This window comes from Camarhynchus parvulus, chromosome 17 (genome assembly GCF_901933205.1).
Source record: "Camarhynchus parvulus chromosome 17, STF_HiC, whole genome shotgun sequence".
In the NCBI taxonomy this organism is placed as follows: domain Eukaryota; kingdom Metazoa; phylum Chordata; class Aves; order Passeriformes; family Thraupidae; genus Camarhynchus; species Camarhynchus parvulus.
The window spans coordinates 6,272,577-6,293,060 of NC_044587.1; the positions used below are offsets into that span (position 1 = coordinate 6,272,577).

Genomic DNA, 20,484 nt, shown 5'->3' on the forward strand with positions numbered 1-20,484 from the left:
CAAGGGACACTTTGGTTCAGAGTCTAAACTTGCTGAGCTTAGTAAAGTCCCATTTTCCTGGTCTGAACAGGAGCTGGGCTGGGACTTGCTGTCATCATGAGCTCCTGTATTGAACCTTGAATCGTGACTGCTGTACCTGTCCCTCAGCACCAGGCTTTTCAGAGCAGTCCTGTAGTCCATGGGCACTTAGCACACAGCATTGTATTAAAAAACCCCACACACCTCCCTGGACAGACATTTTCTAAACTGCTTTGAAAAAATACCAGTTTAGCAGTGTAGCCTTAATTGCCATTAATAACTGTGATATAAATGTCAAATCTCTTACATTTGTGTTCAATTTTCAGCTCAGCAGATTTTTTATTGATCATTTTTTAATTTGTTTTGTAGAAGCCACTCCAGAACCAAGGGAGTTTACAACTTCTGCTCCAAATACCACCAAGGCCACATCCTTTTCCACGGCAGTGCTAAACAGTACTTTGTCACCAACAACTCTACAGACAATATTTCCTATAAGCTCCTCTGACAACAGCACCTCTGCTTTTGCAGATGTTTCATGGACTCAGTTTAACATCATTATTTTGACAGTGATCATCATTGTTGTGGTCCTACTAATGGGCTTTGTGGGTGCTGTCTACATGTACCGTGAGTATCAGAACCGAAAACTTAATGCTCCCTTTTGGACCATTGAACTCAAAGAGGACAACATCAGTTTCAGCAGCTACCACGACAGCATTCCCAACGCTGACGTGTCGGGGCTGCTGGAAGATGATGGCAATGAGGTGGCCCCCAATGGACAGCTCACGCTGACGACTCCCATGCATAATTTTAAAGCTTAAAAGTCATCCAGCTATTCCAAAGTTTGCTTCTCAAAAAGTTACAGGGCTTGTGGAAGGGGTGTCAGGATCCGTGCCAAGGCTCCACGCAGAGGAATTTGCTCTTCAGATACTCTCTGGTGCAAGGCGTGCTGTAGCTTGCAGGTGAACAGGAGGCAGTGTAGTGCACCTGAATTTCAGGTAGTGTGGTGAAATGCATTCAGTGTTCTCCATAAAGATCCATAGAATTCACTGTTGTTATAAGCTGGATTGTGCTGAATTGAAACTTTTTTTATGAAGAGGTGGTGGGGTGGAGAGAGCAGAACGCGATGAGGAGTCAGAAGCTACTTGGTTTCCAGCCAACCCAACACTTGTGTCTTCATCCTTTAGTTTGAGAAGTAGCTCATGAATTAACAGTGGAATTTCAGGAAACAGATCTTTGGAAAGGCATCATCTTCATTCCTGACAGAAACTTACTTGAAAAGGAGAACAAAAAAAAAAAAAAGGGAAGTAATTGTTCACTGTACTACCAAAAGGCAAGTAGGAGGAGTGAGTTGCACACTGAAAAAGTCACCATTATCTGTTCCCACTAAGCAGGGAAATGGGAAAAAATCCTAAGAACATTTGAGTTAGGGAAGAGACTAAGCTTTTCCCTTTCTGAGTATTTATACAGGGTGATGATGCTATTAAGACATAGCAATCCATTTTTTTCTAGAAGGAGTTAATGAACTTGTATAGTTTCTGTGCAAGGGAAGACGACAAGACATCTCAGGGTTGCCATGTAAAAATAAAAGCCAGGCTTACTACCCTACCCTGATAGAAATGGTGTGTTCTGTATATAAAATGTAATATATCTTCTTGGAATTGTATTTGTAATTATTTGTAAAAAAGACAAGCAACCAACTGACCAACCAAAAAATCCCCAACAACAAAACCATGAGCCCCTCCCCAACCTCCCCCACTCCCCAGGTCATGTTTTATCCTCTAGGTTTTAATTGTACAGCGGTTAGTGACATTGTTTAAAAAAGAAAAAATCATGAGGATTGTTTAAAATACTGTAAATTGAGATGGCAATATTGTTGGAGCTGGGCCTCTGGCAAACACCAACTGCTTAAAGCTTTTCTTCCACTGTCATTGAATAACTTCTTTTTTAGAGAAAATGTGAATGCTCCCTACTTGTATCTGTCAAATTTTGCCATTCCTTCAAATACAGAGTGAATACCAGTGTTGCCATGACTAGGGCTGAGTAGGTGTCCAAAAACTGGATGCACTAATGTATTCCTTGCTTTTAAGTCTCTCTACAAAATGCAAATACGCTGTCACAAACACCCTGAGAGCCTGGGCTCATTGGCTGAGGTTCTCCCAAGTGGGTGCTCATTGTGTGGAGGGATCCCAGTGCCATCCCTGCTGAGCTGACACGGCAGGGGGGACGTGCTGGAGGGCTGAGCTCAGCCCCTTGGCCTCCTGAGGGCCAAAGGTCTCCTGGATTTGGGTGGGAGCAGCTTTGGGATGAGGAGCTCTCAGGACCCGATGAGCGCTTCGAGGCTCGGAAGGTAAAAGGCACAGATGCTTTCAGAATTTAAAGTAGCACAAGGTGGTGGTGGGGAATCAGCTGTTAAAAAAGCACTGCAGGGAAGAGGTTTTTCAGATTCCCCTGGTTTTGGTGGGAGGCTGGTGGGCTGTTAGCAGAGAGAACAACTGACAGGCATCACTGCACAGGAGGTCACACTACGGAGCTCCTGGGTTGGTACCTGCAGTGTGTGTGCCTCGGGACAGGGGCTGTGCAATCTCTCCCACCCCTGGAAATCAAATTACTGCATGGAAACAGGGCAAGAAACAAATATTTCCAAATCCTCACTCTTGCCCAGCCTCAGAGCTGCAGCTGCATTGCTGTGTGTGGTGGGGCAATGGTGATACAGAAGCTGGTGGATGTATCCTCTGAGCCAGGAAAAAGTGAATATTTCTCCAGATGAGAAATGGTAGAGAGAACATGTTGGTTATTTATTTGTTTTCAGTGCTGTGAGGAGGTTTCTCTTATCTTTGGAAACTTTGCAGGGGGGTAAGTAGGTGATTCAAACACATGCTCAAAGATGCCATTTCTGCCTCAAAAACTTGCTGCCTGATTTAAACTTGAGGCATGGCAAGTCAGAACGAAAATTGTTGAGGGTGACCAAGGGAAATGATGAGGGCAGAATGTGGAATTGCATATAGGCCCAAGCTGATGGAAAAAAGCTGATGGAAAAGCTCCTGTTGCCTGCAGTGGGCCAGGGTGAGGTCCCATACTTCAGGTAATAAATCTGGCTCGTGTCATTGAGAGCAGTGTTACTTTTAGCTATAAAACGGGGGAGGACTGGAGGAGAAAATTTGGATATTGCTAATCCTTGAGTTACTCATCAAACTTTTAAAGAGCAGGGTGGTGACAAACCAGAAAATTTCCTGGAAGTTGTAATTATTTAGAGGTGCTGATCTAGTGATACACTTGCACTTGGTCACTTCATGGGGTGAGGAAAGGTAATTTAGGAAGTGTTGGCTTCTGGGACTGATGCTAGCAAGCAAATCGAAGGACAGGTTGTTCACTTTAATGTTTCTAAAATACTTTCGCAGATTTTTTAATCTCTGCCACAAAACACCTCTTCCTTAAATTTTGCTGTGACTGTGGGCTGCTTTGTAACAGGAACAGGCTTGGATTTTGTCTCACTGTAGATCTAGGGACCATCTGCTCCAGCAGAGCGTGGGCTCAGGTGCTGAGCCCTCCTAGTCCCTGCCTGCCACAGCACAGGAGGTGCTGGCACCTGGGCTGCTTCTGACCTCCAAAGTAATCCAGAGGCTTTGTGTTTGGGAAGAGGAGGAGTCAGGATGCCCTGCAGGGTGGGACAGCTGCTGCCTGTGGATTGCACAGCTGGATGAAGGGATGGAGACAGCCTGGAGATGTGACGGGAAGCTTGGATGGGTGGGGGGACCTGGCTGCCCAGATCTGGATGGCACAGGATGTTCCTGAACAGGGAGCACAGTGAGGATGTGGCACTGGCACCGTGCTTGTCAAACGGCAGAATGACACAGCAGCCACCTCCTGCCACCCAGGCCTTGGCACACAGGAGCAACAGTAATAAAAGGAGATCAATGCCTCAGCAGGGAAAGAATAAACAGCTTCATGTTTGCCTTTGGTGATGTGAGATCAGCTCATCCGTGCTCTTATCAGTTCCCCTGGCACCATAGGAGGGGAGGAAGAAGCTGAGCTGGTTCTGTCTCCAGTCACCTTGAGTTGGGTTGTATTTGGAGGGGTGACACTTGTGCCAGGGTACTGAGGGCACCAGCACCATGCTGTGTGTCATGGCTTGTCGTGAGGCTGCCCAGATGCTGAGCTTTGTCCTGAGGGTGGGGTAAGGGCAGCAAAACCAGAAGTGGACTCTCAGGGCTGTTTTGATGCCCAGCTGAGCAGCCAGTGAGGCCAGGGGAGGGCACTTGGTGACTTGTGGGGCTGAGGTGGCAGTGAGGTACATGAGGTGTTCCTGATGGCCACTGCAGCACCTTCTGCCTGGGAATGCTGGCCAGCTGCAGAGCTGTCACAGAGAGGGCACTCATGGCATGGGACAGCAGCTGCAGAGCAGAGGGGAGGTGTGACAGGGCAGGGCGGTGGTGGATGTGGGAGAGCAGCTCCAGGCACCGTCCTTGGCAGGGTGAGGGCCCAGCTGGTCTGGCTGGGGTGAGCCCAGCCCGGCAGTAAAGGCGGAGGGACAGAAGGAGCAGATGAAGGGCACAGAGCTGGGGTGGGGCAGGGCTCGGGGCAGCCTGCAGGGCTCTCAGCTTGGGGGAGCACTTGGTGAACAGCAGACATGCAGAAAAGTGATTGAGCTAATGAGGAGAGATGATCTCCAACCTCGTGGACCACTGTAGCTGGAAATAGCTACGAGGAGCACTAGCCCTGGGGAGCTGTCAGGAGATGTCAGCCACTGGAATGATAATTCCCTTGGACCAGGCTGAGCAAACTTAGCAGGCATTTAGGAAAGAGGAGGGGAAATATCCAGCATCCTTCAGGTATCCTGGGCCAGTTAACCACTGCTGTGCAGCATCATCCTCTTCAGTGTTACAGGCAATGGAAATGTGGCAGAAAGTTTGCACAGTCTCCTTTAAATAAAGGATATAAAAATAGTTTTCTCTTTAAAGTCAAGTTTTAGAGTGAGCTCCCACAGGACTCTGCTCTTTATGTGTCAGAGGAATGGATTAAAATAAGAAAAATGTGGGCCTTAAAAGTTGTACTTGCTCCCATCTGAAACCCATCAGTCTCACTCTGCATCCAAATACGGCGTCCCCTAAGCATATGCTATGCTTACAAAGGCATTTCTAAAAAGAAAAAAAAAAGTGTATGATTTGAATATATGTCAGAATTTATACAGAAGAATGTTATTTAAAATGAATAAAAATAAATGTATATAATTTGTATCTATGCCACTTGGATTTTTGCATTTGTGTTTTTGTTCATTGAATTTCAGCAAGAGTCTTCCCAGTGACAGAAAGGATTGAATCCAATCTCATCCCAGTAATAACATTTGTTCCAAGAGAATTATTCCTTCATTATGCCCCTGTATGTGAGATGAGAACCAAGACACAAAAACGTTTTCTATCACACATATTTATAAGCACAGTTGACATTCTGTGTTGGAAAATCCAGCTAAAAATTGAGCCCTCTGATCTCTTGTGTCTGCTATGAACCATCCCAGCCCTCAGCTGTGGTTGGGAGCCCCACTGGCAATGACTGTTTTCCCACTGTTTTCTGTATCATTCACATGGACACATTTTGTCAGAGATGTGAATCACTAACACGGAAACCCTCAGAGCAAAGCTGGAAATGGGATGAGGATATATTGTATCAGATTTTTCTTCATGACCACAGATGGCTTTCAAAGGCCATTTTTGTTACAGATACTCTGAAATCCACATCTGTGGCATCAGTTCTGGGAGTGTTTGCAGAGGGGCCTGTGGAGAACTTGCATTTCCTTCTTACCTGGCAGAGTTAGGAAATTGATTTTGTTTTGCTAACACAACTGCTAAAGGCTCTTTTTTGGTGAAAACTGTGTCTGACTCTTCAGCCCTTATTAAGCAAAGAACTTGGAGAGGTAAGGCTTCATACACTGAGTGAGCGCGTGGTTTTAAGTGTTCATTCAGATGTTTGACTGAGCCAGAGCTGTGTAAGGAAGGGCCACACTGGTGAAATTCAAAGAGTTTATCGAGACCTGATTTGCATTAGCAGAGCAGTTGGATCGTGCATGACTTAACTTAGGAGGAATCTTGCTGTGAACTGTGTGAGGAGGAGGCAGAGCTGAGTCTGAACCAGGTCCCCAGAGCAGGGAGTGAGAACAGGAGGGTGAGGGGGACCCGTGTTCAGCTGGTGGTGACATCAGCCCTCCCTGTGCCAGCACAGCACAGCACAGCACAGCACAGCACAGCACAGCACAGCACAGCACAGCGAGCAGCTGGCTCCCGTCCTGCTCAGCTCAGCCCTACCACTGCACTCCCCAAAAGTCCTTTCCCAGACTCTCTTTAGGGCTCTGCCTGAGGTGGGAAGGATCTCCATCTGCCTTGAGAAGAAGGAAAGTTCCATCAAGGCTTCCTGGCATGAGGGTTTAGTGTAATCTCCCCAAATGTGCTCTTAATGAATTTAAGGTTAAACAACATTAAGCAGATTATCTGAAGGCAAGTTGTTAACTGCTTCTAAACAACATTTCCCAGTCCTGTCTGCCCCTTGCAGCTTCCTGGTGCTACTGCAGCTTGTAAAACATGGGGGAGTGCAGTAATTTCCCAGGGAAATGTTCCATCCTGGCTGTGTGTATACAAAGAATCATAGAACCACAGAATGGTTTGGGTTGGAAAGAACCTAAAAGATCATCTCGTTTTCCCTCCTGCCATGGGCAGGGACACCTTCCACCAGAGCAGGTTGCTCCAAGCCAGCTTGGCCCTGAACACTTCCAGGGAAGATAGACAGGGATGTATGTCTATATATCCATATCTTTGTCCATCAGACAGCCACTTCATGAAGAAATGAACTTCCCTGCTGATTTCCTTTCGACTCCAGTGTGTTGGACATGGGCTGTGACTCTGCAGACTCATGTGCTCTGTGTGCAGAGTGATTTACTCTGCACTTGTGGCTGATGGATGCTGATTTAAAGACCTACATCAAATATGTAAAACCTTGCAGAAACCTTAAACAAGATTAAACAAATTGGTATTATCATTTCAAGTGAGTGGACTTAGTCATTTTATGAAGATCTGCTCTGTAAAGGAGGAAAACTCACATTTCAGCCTGGCTGACCAGATCCTGGTGCCATATGGCAGACCTGATTTTGTGAACTTAATTTCAGCTTGGCAGAAGCCACTGCAAAAGGGTTTCAGTCACATAAGGTGACCAGTGTCTCTTGAGGTCTCTCATGGGGGAGTTGAAGGGACTAAACATCCCTTGGGGTCATCAGACCCCAAATGCAAAGCATGAGGCATGTCCAATTGGACAGGAGATGGGCTTAAGAGCTTTACTTGTGCTAAGCAGTGCCTGGCACTTCTGGCAGTTTGGGACTGCTGCAGCTCCATCATGCCCTTGTACCCATAAAGCTGAAAGAATTAAGCAGGGATGGGAAGCCCACCATGACCCTACACATCCAGAGCTGCAGTGGCTGCTCCCACCAGTCTGGGGCATTTGACAGGTGAGTGTCAATCTAAACAGCGCAGGTACATGGAGGAAATGGAGTTCACAGGGCACCCGGCCAACTGGGAATAATAAACTCACAGAACTGGGAATAATAAACTCATGGAATTCATGGCCTGTGGTCAGCCCTTATCCGTGGCCTAATTCCTGTCTGGCTAAGAGTGCCCTTGAGACAGCCTAGAGGAAAAAGTGAGTGAAACCTGACCTGAGTTGGTACCAAAGAGGAAACCAAATCCAAAAGAGGAAACCAAATCTAAAGCACAGGGTCACTCCTGCGCTTCCTTGTGTTACAGAGAATGGTAAGAGCAAGTCCCAGCATGAGGCACCACCTGATGCTCGATGCAGTCTGGGGGCAGAGTGGCTGGAAGGCAGCCCAGGGGAAAATGGGAGTGCTGGTTGAGAGGGCTGAACATGTGCCCAGGTGGGGGACAAGAAGGCCAATGGCTCCTGGCTTGTACCAGCAACAGTGTGGCCACAGGAGCAGGGCAGTGATTGTCCCCTTGCTGAGCACGGCTGAGGCTCCTCGAGTGCTGTGTCTGGTTCTGGGCCCCTTGTGACCAGAAAGACCTTGAGGAGCTGAAGTGTGTCCAGGAAAGGGTCTGGAGCACCAGGAGCAGCTGAGGGAGCTGGGAAGGGGCTCAGCCTGGAGAAAAGGAGGCTCAAGGGGGACCCTGTGGCTCTGCACAACTCCTGCCAGGAGGGGACAGCCAGGGGGGTCAGGCTCTGCTCCAGGGAACAACAGGGACAACAGGGAATGGCTTCAAGCTGTAGGGGCGAGGTTCAGGTTGGACATCAGGAGAAATTTCTTCACAAAATGGGTGATTAGACATTGGGAAGGGGCTGCCTAAAGAGGTGGTAGAGTCACTGTCCTTGGAGGCGTCCGAGGAGTGACTGGACATGGCACTCAGTGCCCTGGGCTGGCTGACAAGGCAGGAATTGGTCAAAGGTTGGATTCCGTATCTCAGAGGTCTTTTCCAGACTAAATAATTCTGTGAGTCTGTGGTGATGTAAATAAATATTGCACGGAGGCATTTCAATCCTGCACACGGGTTCTAAATGTATTAAAGGAAGGCAAGGATGCACAGCAAGGAGGGTCTGGAGCTCCACCTGTGCCCGGCGCTGTTCCCCTGGCCATGCCCCTGAAGGAGGGGCCACAACAGCAGCATTTAGTGTAGTTCAGCATTTCCCGCTGTGCATGTTCAGAAATGTCCAATGCAGCTGCATTTTCTCCCACAAAAACTGGGAGAGCCGACACGCTTACAACTTCGCTTTAGAAAAGAAACCTCCCAGATCATTCAAAATCCGCCTGCACGGATGATGACAGCGGCTGCCTGCGCCCTTGCCCGTTGCTATGAGCAGTGACCAGAATGTGGAACTAACGCGTGTTTATTTCTTCCGCCAAGCCCAATGACGGCTGTGCCCTGCGGGGAACATGGTAAACATCAGCGCCAGCGGCTCTGCCAGGCTCGGCAGGAGCTGGGGCCTGGTGCCTCCCTTCCAAAGCCTCTCTCAAATGGGGACACTTTTGTAGCAGAGGCGGGGCAGCGGCTGGGATCACCCTGTCCCCTCTCGCACCACCTCAGGGGCCCCGGCCCCTCGGGCTGTCATCCCGGGCTCCTTCCCTCACTCGAGATGGCGCCCGGCCGGCACCCGCCCCGCTCTGCCCTCAGCCAGCATGGCCGCTGCTCGCCGAGCTCGGCCTCCTGCCCTCATCAAACATGGCGGCTCCCATTCACTTCCCATTGTGCCCGCCCTCCTCGCGCTCCACGGCGGCTTCAGCGGCTTCAGCGCGCTCGACGCAAAGATGGCGGAAGCGATTGCGAGCGTTTGAATTCCAGGGAAGCCGCCAAAGCCGCGCACAAAGGCGGCGGGCGCCGCGGGAGCCGAGCTGCCGATCCATGGATTCGCTACCAGGGGAGGACCCGACGCTGCCGCTGCCGTTCGAGGCCAGGTACGGGGGAGCTGCGGGGCGGGGATGCGCTGGGCAGCGCGGGTGCGTGTGGCGGGGCCGGGCCCGCCGGCCGCGGACGGGCTCAGGGGTACGAGCCCGCGGGCGTTGTGCCCTTAGCGATTTCCTCTTTCTTCCCCAGCGCCCTCCAGCTGCCGGACATCTCCCGCGGGGACCCCCAGCCCGGCCCGCCCGGCCGACAAGGTAAGGCTGGATCGCGGCCGGAGCCCGCACATCCCTGCCCCGCTCGGTGCTTCGCGCTGGTCCCCAAACCTGCGGAAAAAAACCTCAAACTCGCGGCAAAAAGGCAAAAAAACCTCCCTTTTAAGTGATGCGCTTTTTGACGTAATTTAAGAGTTTTTAAGGCCAGCAGCTGCTGCCGTCACTGCTGTGTGCTCGCTGCCTGCGGTCATTAGGGCTTTCAGCCTTATATAAGATGATCAGCGGTTTTGTGCGGCGTGTACTTAAAATACTTGGAATATCCATTGAGGCCGTGCTGCCCGGTCGCATTCTGCTCAGGGTTAGGGAAGTTGCACGCTGTGCATCATCCAGTTCTTGCTCTGAGGTTTATTCTTGACAGTGCACCTCGCATAGCCTGATTCCAGTGTACATCGTAATTTAAGTGGGTGATGGAATTTGGGAGTTCAAGTGATGGACAGCTTAGCGTGATCAGAAAGGAATGTAGATACTGACATGTAATGTAAACAGGGGGCCAAGCAGTGCCTCTCTCACTTCCCTAAAGGTTTTGTTATGTTTAGATTAGTGTAGACCTTTGCCAAATTGAAACCCTATTTAGAGAGATCGTGCTGTCTGAACTGATTCTGTCTTCTTTAATGTCTAGTAGTACCAGATGTGGCAGAAGACACAGTCTCACCAGCTCGAGCTCGGACCATGAAGGACTATGAAAATGTAAGCAGAACTTTTAATGTAAGACTCAGTGACAGATTTATGGCCAAGATATTTCCAGCATGCTGGCTGAAGTGTTGACTCTTAGCTTTTTTCAGTTGATACACATCTTTTGGAGGTGTGTCCAGGTGAATGTCCCTGTCCATGCTTTGAACCTCCATTTCTTAAGTGTTGCTTTCAAAAACTGAGGCAGGAGTTTGTTGTTCAGGGCAGTCAACTGCTGTACTGAAGCTGTGAAACAAAATTGGCACCCTCTACTCAGAAGTTCCTGCAGCTCACCAGAAACATCAGAACTTGGTTTGCACATCTGTTGCTGATTTATTTCAGGGAAGCATCAAGTTTATTTTCATTTAGGTTAGTGTGGGATTTGGCTTTTTAATTCATTGACTACAGTATAATGCCTTTTAAATTTATAGTGTGAGTGTGCTTGGAATGCTTGTGTTGTTGAAGTCTAGTATCATTGTGACAATTCTGTAGATAAAAGTATTTTGGCACTTAGTAGAATATAAAGGAAAACATTAGATTTTAAAAATATTTTAACTGTATTGGCTTTTTAAATTGAATAAGACAGTTGGTTATGTCTGCTGAATGCTGATTTGATTGGGCTGTGTTGCAGGACAACTTCCCTGTTAAGAACTAGAGTGAAAAACTTTTGAGTTATTTATTGTTGTGTGAAAAAGCTGTAGAGGGGAAGGCAATCTAAAATCTCTGAGATGATTGCTACAGATAAAGGCTGTGGCTGCTGCCTTTGGGCTGTGCCAAGAGTTTGCAGTTTCAGTGCTGCTACCTTTTGTGGCAATGCTGTTTGAAATGAGTGGTTTCTACAAACTCTTTCAGTTTCTTGTGGCCTTATATCCTCCCTGCTCTTTGCTCAGAATTTAAAGCTTGTTTTGGAAAGCCTTGTGTGAAGGATGTTTCTTGCAGTCTGTATCCATTTCCCTTTCTCTCTTTTCTGTGTGTTGGCTGGGGTAGACAGACACTGCCTTGGCATTGGTATGTGATTAAAATCTCTTACTGTGATGTGTGCCAAAGACCTCAGTCCAGAATATACATTTTGCTAGTGGTTTACTGTCTGCAGGGTTCCTGGGCACAGGGGAATAAGTTGCAGAAAGAAGGAAAAATCAGTTGCTGTTTGTCCTGTGTGGTGTAGAGCAGGGGCCTTCCCACAGATCTGGCATCCTCACGTGCTCAGACCCCTCACGTTACACTGAGCTGTAAAACTTCCCGTGGCATGAGAACTTTTATGGATGCCAGCAGTGTAATGAAGCTCAAAGATCCGTTGCCATGAAGGAAGAATAATATACATTAAGCACCAGTAAACTTATTTCTGTAACTCTGTTACTCATACAGGCTGTAAGAAGGATGTAATGAAAAGAATGGGCTCTGGCCTTGTAGCTCAGAGAGAACAGGATGGATGTAATGACCCTTAAGTGGGCTGAAAGGTGGCTCCATGTAGGAAAGGTCCTTTAATGTTTGTACCTGGAGGAGGTGCTGAGCTGGATAATGTTGGAGGTGCAGGTTTTTGAATTATTTATGATGTCCCACTTTGTTGCAATATGAAGGTAACCATTCTGTTATAGAAAACATGATTACATGGCCAAAGTGAAAAGCATCTCTGAGGAGGACCTTGTTATGGGAAATGAGGTGTTCATGAGCAGACAGGGTGATGGGTATCAAATAAGGGAGCTGGGTAATGATATTTGGGGGATTCTTTCTTGTCTCACCAAATCCTCTTAGAGTTTTGCTGTAAATCTAAAACAGCCTTTGTAGTTGTAAACTGTTGTACTGTGAAACCACAGCCACTGCTGACAAGCCCCTTTTGAACAAAACTGGCTCCATGCAGACTTGGAAAGGAGCTAATCTGAGCTAGGATTTGCTGCCATGCTGTTCATGCTGTGGAATATTCTGTGCACTATGTATATAATTGTCTTGGTTTTCATTCCTTTTGTTTAAATACAGAAATCAAAATGCATAAAGGAATTAAGACTGAGTCTTCAAATGCCTAAGTTCAGAGGGTTGCTTTTAAAATCTTTTTGCAGTGTGAACTTTCTCACATTTTACATGTTTTCTTTCATTAAGCAATAACTTATAAATTGGCTGGGTGCTCTAACATTCATCCAAGAAGCTGAACATCAGAGATGACATTTGTTTAACTCCTTGGTTTATGATTGCATAGTCTGTTTCATTTGCCTTTTGAAAATATTACCCTTAAGCACTTTGGTTTATCTCTGTTGCCACTGAAATACATGTAACAAGAGTTGTGAAATGCTGAATTCTTTTGAAATTATTTTTTCCTTTTGACTCAGAAATATATTGAATGTAGGGAGACTAATTAGAAGTTCAGCTGGTACAACTTCAAAGTGTTTTTGTCATTTGGACTTTTTCTGAATGAGCAGGGACTGCTGGGAACGATTTACTGTCAAGTTCTTCAGGGTGTGGGAGTGAACCACAAAGTTTATGTAGGATTTTCAATTGCTCAGATGATTTTCACTTTTGTGAATAAGGACAAGGCAGCTTTCTGTGCAGGGATTATTAAACTGAACAGTTGTTTGCAGATGCAGGTTCTGAGTGCAGTTACAGAAAGTAATCTTGGGTTTCACAAGGCAAATATTTTGGAAATTGTATTGCTAATAATTTTTACAAATAGCACTGTAGTGTTCTGGAAAAGCCTACATAAATATTTTATTAGTAGCTCTGTAACATATTAGATTTCCATTTGCTGAAAGCATCTGGCAGGGGACATAAATCTTATTTGAATGAATGTTTTATGCTTCATCTCTTAAAAAAAATTAGAGGGAAACTCCTTTCTTTAATGAAACCATCAACTAAGTTACTGCTTCTACAAGGAAGGTTAAAAGTGATAAGGAATTTTTCCCCAAAGAATTGCACTCTGAATTATGGGATGGGATAAAGGTTTTACTGGTGTTCAATTGGGCTCACTTGTGTGCTTGTGGCTTTTCTTGCTATGAGTAAAGTTACCTGGGTCCTGTTAATGAAACTGCCTTCCCAGGCTTTTGCTTAGGAAATATTTCTGTTTCAACATGAAAACTGTATTATGTCTTGCATTTTGTTCAAGTTCTATCATTTAGAAGGATTACTTAGTGTTGTTAGATTAACAAATCTCTCCTGAATTCTTACTGTGTCAAGTCAGTCAGTATTTTGATACTTTAGGGAATAGTTCAAAGGGCACATGGCTATTATATATTTAATTAACACCTTCACAATTGGACATGTGTGTCACTCACATGTGTGTATGAGTTTAACTATGTTGAGGAGATGGAATTCTGGTCTTGCACTGGTGAAAACAAAACTGTTGGAGGTTAGGATTTTTCCTTTTTTTCCCTTTTTCTCATTATCTTTCTTCTTTCACAGCAAATCACTGATCTGAAAAAAGAAAACTTCAACCTGAAACTTCGTATTTATTTTCTGGAGGAGCGAATGCAGCAGAAGTTTGATGGTCCCACTGAAGAAATCTACAAAATCGTAGGCATTTAGAAACATTTCCTGGAACTGTGTCTCTTTTTGAAGAGTTTGTTTTGTTTTGTTTGATTTTGTCTGTTTCACTTGACTTTTAAGTCTTTTTTTGTTATTGGAAGTTTAGGTGTGATTATTTTATTCTGACCTTATCCTTTTCAACAATAACTTAAATTAAAGTGACCTAAACAGGTGCTTTCCTCAGGTCTCTTTTCCATAATGAGATGGAAACTCGAGTCTCTCTTGATGCATATTTCAGTAGTTAAGAACATGAATTGATGTTTGGGTAGATCACAGTCGCAGCTGAGTATTGCTGCCTGGTCTTCTCCACTGGTGATTTTGTTGTAATTGCTGGTGTGTTGAAATGGTGTTTGTCAGCTTCCTGGCCAAGGAGTGCTTTGTACAATTACATCATGAGAGGTTTCCTCAAGCTATAAAAAAAAATAAATCTAAAATTACTAAAAACCTCTGTAGTTGATAAAATCAGGTTTTGAAAAGAAAAGAATATATCTTGTAGCTTAAAGAAAATATATGCTTGGAAACCCTAGAAATTCCCAAACTGAAGTGCAGTACTCCCTATTAGAGCAGTTAAACGTGTGTGCAGGGATTTGTATTGCTTGAGTGCAATGGTCCTTAATGCTACTGATATTTCTGGAAGGCTTCAACCTTGCAAAATCTGTCTTTTAGCAGCTAAATGTCTATTCTTATCCCAATGATACTTTATATTTGCTGGTCCAAGCAAAAAGTAATCTACACACTGCCACTAACTTTTGGGATGGGTGATCTTCCAGTTCTTTGCAGACATTTTCATTCTTTTATCACAGAACATTGAGCTGAAAGTTGAGATAGAAAGTCTGAAGCGTGAACTGCAGGAGAGGGAGAAGCTGCTCGTCAAGGCCTAGTAAGCACCAGTTTATTTCTTGATGTCCACTACTTCGGATTTGTTTCTATGTGTTTCTGTGTGTTTTGTGCTTTAGGAATTGGAGGATCTAAAGGGCACTTATTTAGAAATGTCTGGTTCAAAACTAATCCAGACTGGCAGGTGTTGATTGCCCCACAGGCCTCAATTGCAATGGAATTTTCTTTGTTTTCCTGGAGCAGATGAATTTTGTTTGATCTCTCCAGGTTGCTCAAAGGGTATTGCTGTGCTTCGAAGGGAACCTTGCACAAGGTCATGCTAGAAGGCAAAATTTAGGTGGCTGTCATGAACAAGTGGTCATCTGGTGTTGAGCAAGGAGACACTACCTGTTCTTTTCTCACAAGGTGTTAACAAATACTGAAAAGGCAAATGGAGATCTCAGCATCTCCATGTCTTCAGTTTATTTCATTGCTGCTTCCTGTAGAAAACACAGCTCTGCTGAAGGCTGTATAGTGTATTTGGAAGCTTTAGAAATATAAAGGAAATATTTCACTTTTTCGTCATACATCTAAAATGCTTCTTTATCCACTGTGCCAAGGCTTTTATGTGGAACTCACAGACAGCACCCAAATTGCTGCATAGTCTGTAGAAGTTTGTATTGAACCTTAAAGTGATAAGCAGGTACAGAGAAGGTGGAAGATGCTTGTGCATAATCCATCAGCCTCTGGGACCTGAAATGTTTTCCATGTTGATATGCACTGGGATTTATGTCTGTGTTATTTCTCTCAGTAAGGCAGTTGAAAGCTTGGCCCAGGGTGGTGATGCTGAAGTGCAGCATGGAAAAGAAGCACAGAAGAAGATGCAGGAGATGGAGGAAATGCTGACTGGCAGAATAAACCTTCTGGAAGAGGTGAGTGACCACAGCTGAAGGAATAATAAGGAATCACTGCTGTCTTTGTCCTGTTATCTGATTTTTGATACTGTAATCAGCATATATTTTCATAATGTCTTTCTTCATTCCTCACTATCTGTGCTTGAGCCAGTTTATTCCTGTATTTATTGTTGAGTTCTGGTTACTTTACAGGGGAATTTTAGTGTAAAGGGAAAGGACCCACAAGGATGACTGAAGTCCATTTAAGTGAGTTCCTTCAAGGAGCAGGAAAGAGGAATTTGCATGACCTCTTATTCATTGTAGTGGAACTGGGATTTCTGAAAGCATTCTTTGTGCTGTTGAATTGGTAGAGAAGTTCTTAAATTGCTTCCTCTGTCCCAGATCAGGCAGTCAGGCTGGTGTTTTCCACATCTGATAGGTTGAAGAGCAGATTTTCTGATCTCATGGTGATGGGTTATTTTCTGTAGCCCAAAGGTGGTGTTGGCCTCTGACATTAATTTTATTCTGCTTATGAATTCAAACACTGCAGTGTGGTTTTAGTCACAGGTTTACACAGCACCATGTAGTTATGTAAATCTAGGGAGTGCTAACAAAGATTAATTTCCTTCAGAGTTCTGGATTGACAGGTGAATGTTGGCAAAACAGCTTTTCAGGAGAGGGGTTGAGTGGGGAAGTTCCGGGGTGAAGGAGCTTTTCCTCTCCCTGCCCCAAAAAGATGCTTTTTAGTTTAGATATGAAGGCAAGGGGGGAATGGCTTGTTAGGCTGCAAGGAGGCTTTTATTTCATAGGAAACTAAATTGGGTGAGCACAGCAGGGAAGCTTGCAAAGTAAAAATGAAGATCTGAATCAAATTTGATGTAGTATATGGCAAGTTCTTATGTATGTCTTTTTTTTGGTGTTTTCCATCTCTGTGAGTTGGGTCACCCAGAGGAAGTTGACTGAAATCTCTGGCTGTTATCTCCATTTCTTTTGCTGTTCAAGAGAAAAATGTCTGGTTCATACTTTATCAATTCCTGCACAATATTATAAATGATGTTGGAGAGAGTTCCAATTAGCTACAGTGAGCTTGAGAATATTAATTTTATTGAACAAAAAAGTCCTTCTTTTAACCTCTTTCATTTAAGTGTAGCTATTTATTATGATAGTGAGAGGACAGTGGGACAAAACCATTTTATAATTGCTAAATCTAAAACCATAGCATAGGGGCACTTTTGTTTCTAGTTCTGCTATCAGTTAGGGTATTTTTTATTTCTTTGAAACAAATTTCCCTTCTTTCTGTACTACAGAAAGTGGATTAATCTTGAAAATACAGACACAGAGTTCAGAAGCATTTACAAAGAACTTGAAATACTTGGTAAAAGTTCCTAAATTAAACTTCCTGACATATGTTGGATAGAAGAAACTTCAGTATGTGAAAAAATTTATGAGCATTTAGTTCTTAGAGGCATCAGGATTGTGTGTTTTAATTTCAGAATCTTAAAGCTGCCCAAGAAGAGGTGGAAAAAGCCCTTGCAATGACAGAGAAGGAGAAAGCTCTGAGAATTGCTGCTGAGCAGAAACTTGCTTCAATTATCAATGCCCCTGCCAAGGATGTGGACAAGGTTACAGAAGCTGAGAAAGACAGGTCAGAAGTGTTGCCAGTAATGTTTCTGACTGCTGGAATTCTTTATTGTTAAAGTGTGAAGAGTCAGCACAGCTTTGGGTTTGATTATTTGGTCCTGCCCTTGGGTACAGGAGAGTTACTGGCCACCCATGGAGTGAGTGGCAACACAGCAACCAGTTCAGTGCTTTGTGGAGCAAAGTCATCTTTAAAAGTTCCCTGAGAGCCTGAAAGGGTCAGGATGTGTGAAACATAAGCTCACAGGTCAGGCTGGTAAATTTAATAGGAAGAGAAACACTTTTAGAAATACAATCCAGGATACATCAGTGGTGGCATCTTATGCTGCAAAATTTTCATGTGTAACACTCAGGTCTGCCAGAAAACATCATTATTTTTCTTGAAATACTGGGAGTGTGAAGATGTGTATTGAGAGATGACAACAGCACTGACCTGACTTGTTTTTAGTATGGTGGTGGTTTTTTTTTTTTTGTTTCTGTGAAATGAGAACCACTTAGATACAAATTTAGATGAAACTGACTGCTTGAGAGACATTTGCTGAAGGCACGTAAGGATGTGGTGTGTGGGCTAAGAGAGGAAATAGATTAATAAGGTTTTTGTGTGTGCTGTAAAGGACAATGTAAGTAAAATATTGAAACTTACCTGTTGATATTTGAGGTGATATTGGAGGAAAATAAGAATTTGCAGATAGCTCAACCTTGTTTGCTTATGTTAAAGTTACAGCCCATTTTCAGGTTTTCCAGGGTTATGAAAGTCCTTCCTTAAGTTCTACAAGTATTGTCTTGAGTCTTCACTTAGGAGAGTTGTCTGCAAGATTCACTGCAATGGCTGGAGAATTGGTGGTAGATGGTGCAAGATTAATACTTAAAATCTTGTAATTTTAGACTTATAGAGCAACTGAATCTGTCACTGAAAAGTAAAGAAGCTTTAATTCAACACCTCGAAAAGGAAAAGTCTCAGAGTGGATCTTCTGATGGGAACTTGCCAGCAGAAAAAATCAGAGAACTTACCATTGCCTTGAGGCTTGAAAAGGATAGTGAGATAGAGGTGAGGAAACTGCCTGATGAATTATGTGTTATAAATCTCATGGGGGGTAGGATTTTAAAGGTTTTATGCATGACACTATGTGAATGACATCAGCCAATTTTTAAAAATATTATTTCCTCCTCCATTTTCCAGTTCCTTACCATTCATGGGTTATGCTTGGCTTGGTGGGCAATATTCATCCTTATTTATCCATTCCCTCAGTGAGAGGTTGTGTTTCCCACTGACTTGATGCCTGTGGAATAGACAGAGTGCAGTTACTTTACAGAAGTGTATATTAAAGAAATCCTAGATGTTAATAGATCCCTCACTGGATGACATAACTGCTATAAAAGTTAAGAATGTGACTTGAGAATTTGTTCTTGGGAAGTGTCTCTGCTGTTATGGGCTGAAAAAAAAGCTGTAGTAAGGAAGGTAGGCATAAAAACCTCTCATAAAATAAAGTGCAGGTTTGCCCTTTAGCTCACAAAAGGTACAAGAATCAGTCTTCTATTTCACTTGGCTCCTAAATAGGAAGACAGAGATCCTGAAAGCTGGAATGTAGAAACAGGTCCTGAGGCTTCTTGTCTTCTTTTTTTTTTTCCTATTGGTTATTCAAAGACAAAATTAAAGCTGGCAGAATTAAGAAAGTTAATTATGGAGGCTGTCAAGCATCTGAGATTTTTTTTCTTCCCTTTCGTTTAGGAACTTAATATTGCTCAGCTCAGTACATAGACACATTTTTTGTCTATGTCAAGAAACTTTTATGATTGGATTGATTGGAGGTAGTAAAAGTTTTCAGTTCTGGGTGATCTTGCAATTAAATCTGTGCCAGGAAAACCTCCCCCGGTTTCACAAGAGTATTTGTGTGTCAAGGTGAAAACAGCATCATCTTTAATCATTTCACAGGAGGTGGATAGAGTACATATGATCATTTGGGGGGCAGTATTGGAGAAAAAAAATCTGATGAATACCTTTGCACAACTCTGGTTTTATGTATGATTACTTTTTTGAAACAAATAATTCTGTCACCTCCCCAGGGAAAAGTGCTAATTAAAATCTCTCTTGATAAAAGCATCTTGCTGACAAAGATAAATGTCACATAAAAAATGCACCTCTGTTAACTCAGCAAGTGCAGTTGTTCTGTCTCATGCATGGAAGAACATGTTTTGAGTGTTTTTGTTCTATTTTCTTTTTTTTTCTTCTTAGTTTTGACTGGCTTATTTTATGCCCAGAGTTTTTAAGCTCATTTTGCTTCACTTTAATGCTTAATGAGTGTATTTGTGTTGAGAATGAATGCAAGTGGCCATAACAACTGTTTTGTTCTCGTAGGCTCTTAGAATGGAGCTTAAAAATGAGAGAAATTCCTTTGAAAAAAAAATTCAGGTAAGTTCCAGTTTTGCTTCTGTTTCCTTGACCCCTTTCAGTGTGTGTTGGGCTCCCTCTGTTATCCTTTCATAGGCACAGAGGCCTTGACTCCAGGGAAGCAGAGCAGGCCCTCTGTTAAATTCTCTTTTATATGGGATGACAGGAGGACCCCTCCTGTTTTTGAAGCAATTTTCAGTAAAGCTGATACACACACTCATCAAATATTGAAGCTGATGCTCCCTTCTTATACAATATTCCAGACACTTCTTTAAGATGCTGCCTCTCATTTTGGGAACTGTATTTTATGTTGGTAATCTGAGTAATAAGCTCCAGGAACTCTGAGGGAGTGTACTTATTAATGTGCAGTTACAGTATCTCTTAGTGGGAAGTTAATGCAACTTTTACATAATCTAATTTAGTCACTGCAAGAGGAGCTGCAAGAGAGAGAAAATGAGCTTGCTGTTGAAAAGAAGAATGGTTTGAAAAGGGATAAAACTATCCAAGGACTAACTGTTGCCTTAAAAGCAAAGGAAAAAGAGGTGAGGATCATTGTGAACTTGCTGGTTTGTTGAAGTACCACAGAGGGGGGGTGTTGTGTGTGTGTGTGACAGGGTCTGATCTCACTGGAGCCATGAGGAGGCTTTGAGTGGGTCCCTGTCACTGCTGTCACCTCTCCAAGCAGTTCTGCTTCTCTGCAGTTTGGGCTCTTGGACTGAAGGAGAGAGGAGAAAGTATCAGTTAAGTATCTTTCTCCCTTAAGAGCCTGGAAGAAAAATGTTTTCAGCTGCATACTGATTTTTATCAGCTCTGAGCACCACTTAGAAGATCCGAGGGGTATTTTATGTTGTTGAGTAAGTGGAGCTGTCAAAGGCAGCTAAAATGAGAGAGGT

At 44.0% G+C, this 20,484-nt stretch overlaps 2 protein-coding genes across 2 annotated transcripts in view; both read left to right on the forward strand.

Annotated features, from left to right (window-relative positions):
• The window catches only part of MEGF9 (multiple EGF like domains 9), a 44,837-nt gene extending 42,700 nt beyond the window's left edge, over window positions 1-2,137 (forward strand). The window contains exon 7 of the mRNA XM_030961749.1: window positions 388-2,137. Coding sequence (XP_030817609.1) covers window positions 388-836 — 449 coding nt within the window. The 3' untranslated portion in view covers window positions 837-2,137. The remainder of the gene's footprint in view (window positions 1-387) is intronic.
• A 7,172-nt stretch (window positions 2,138-9,309) lies between these two features.
• CDK5RAP2 (CDK5 regulatory subunit associated protein 2) overlaps window positions 9,310-20,484 on the forward strand; it is a 70,727-nt gene continuing 59,552 nt past the window's right edge. Inside the window, 10 exon segments of the mRNA XM_030961343.1 lie at window positions 9,310-9,457; window positions 9,597-9,658; window positions 10,296-10,363; window positions 13,733-13,843; window positions 14,659-14,735; window positions 15,483-15,603; window positions 17,058-17,209; window positions 18,088-18,250; window positions 19,559-19,612; window positions 20,014-20,133. Coding sequence (XP_030817203.1) covers window positions 9,405-9,457; window positions 9,597-9,658; window positions 10,296-10,363; window positions 13,733-13,843; window positions 14,659-14,735; window positions 15,483-15,603; window positions 17,058-17,209; window positions 18,088-18,250; window positions 19,559-19,612; window positions 20,014-20,133 — 981 coding nt within the window. The 5' untranslated portion in view covers window positions 9,310-9,404.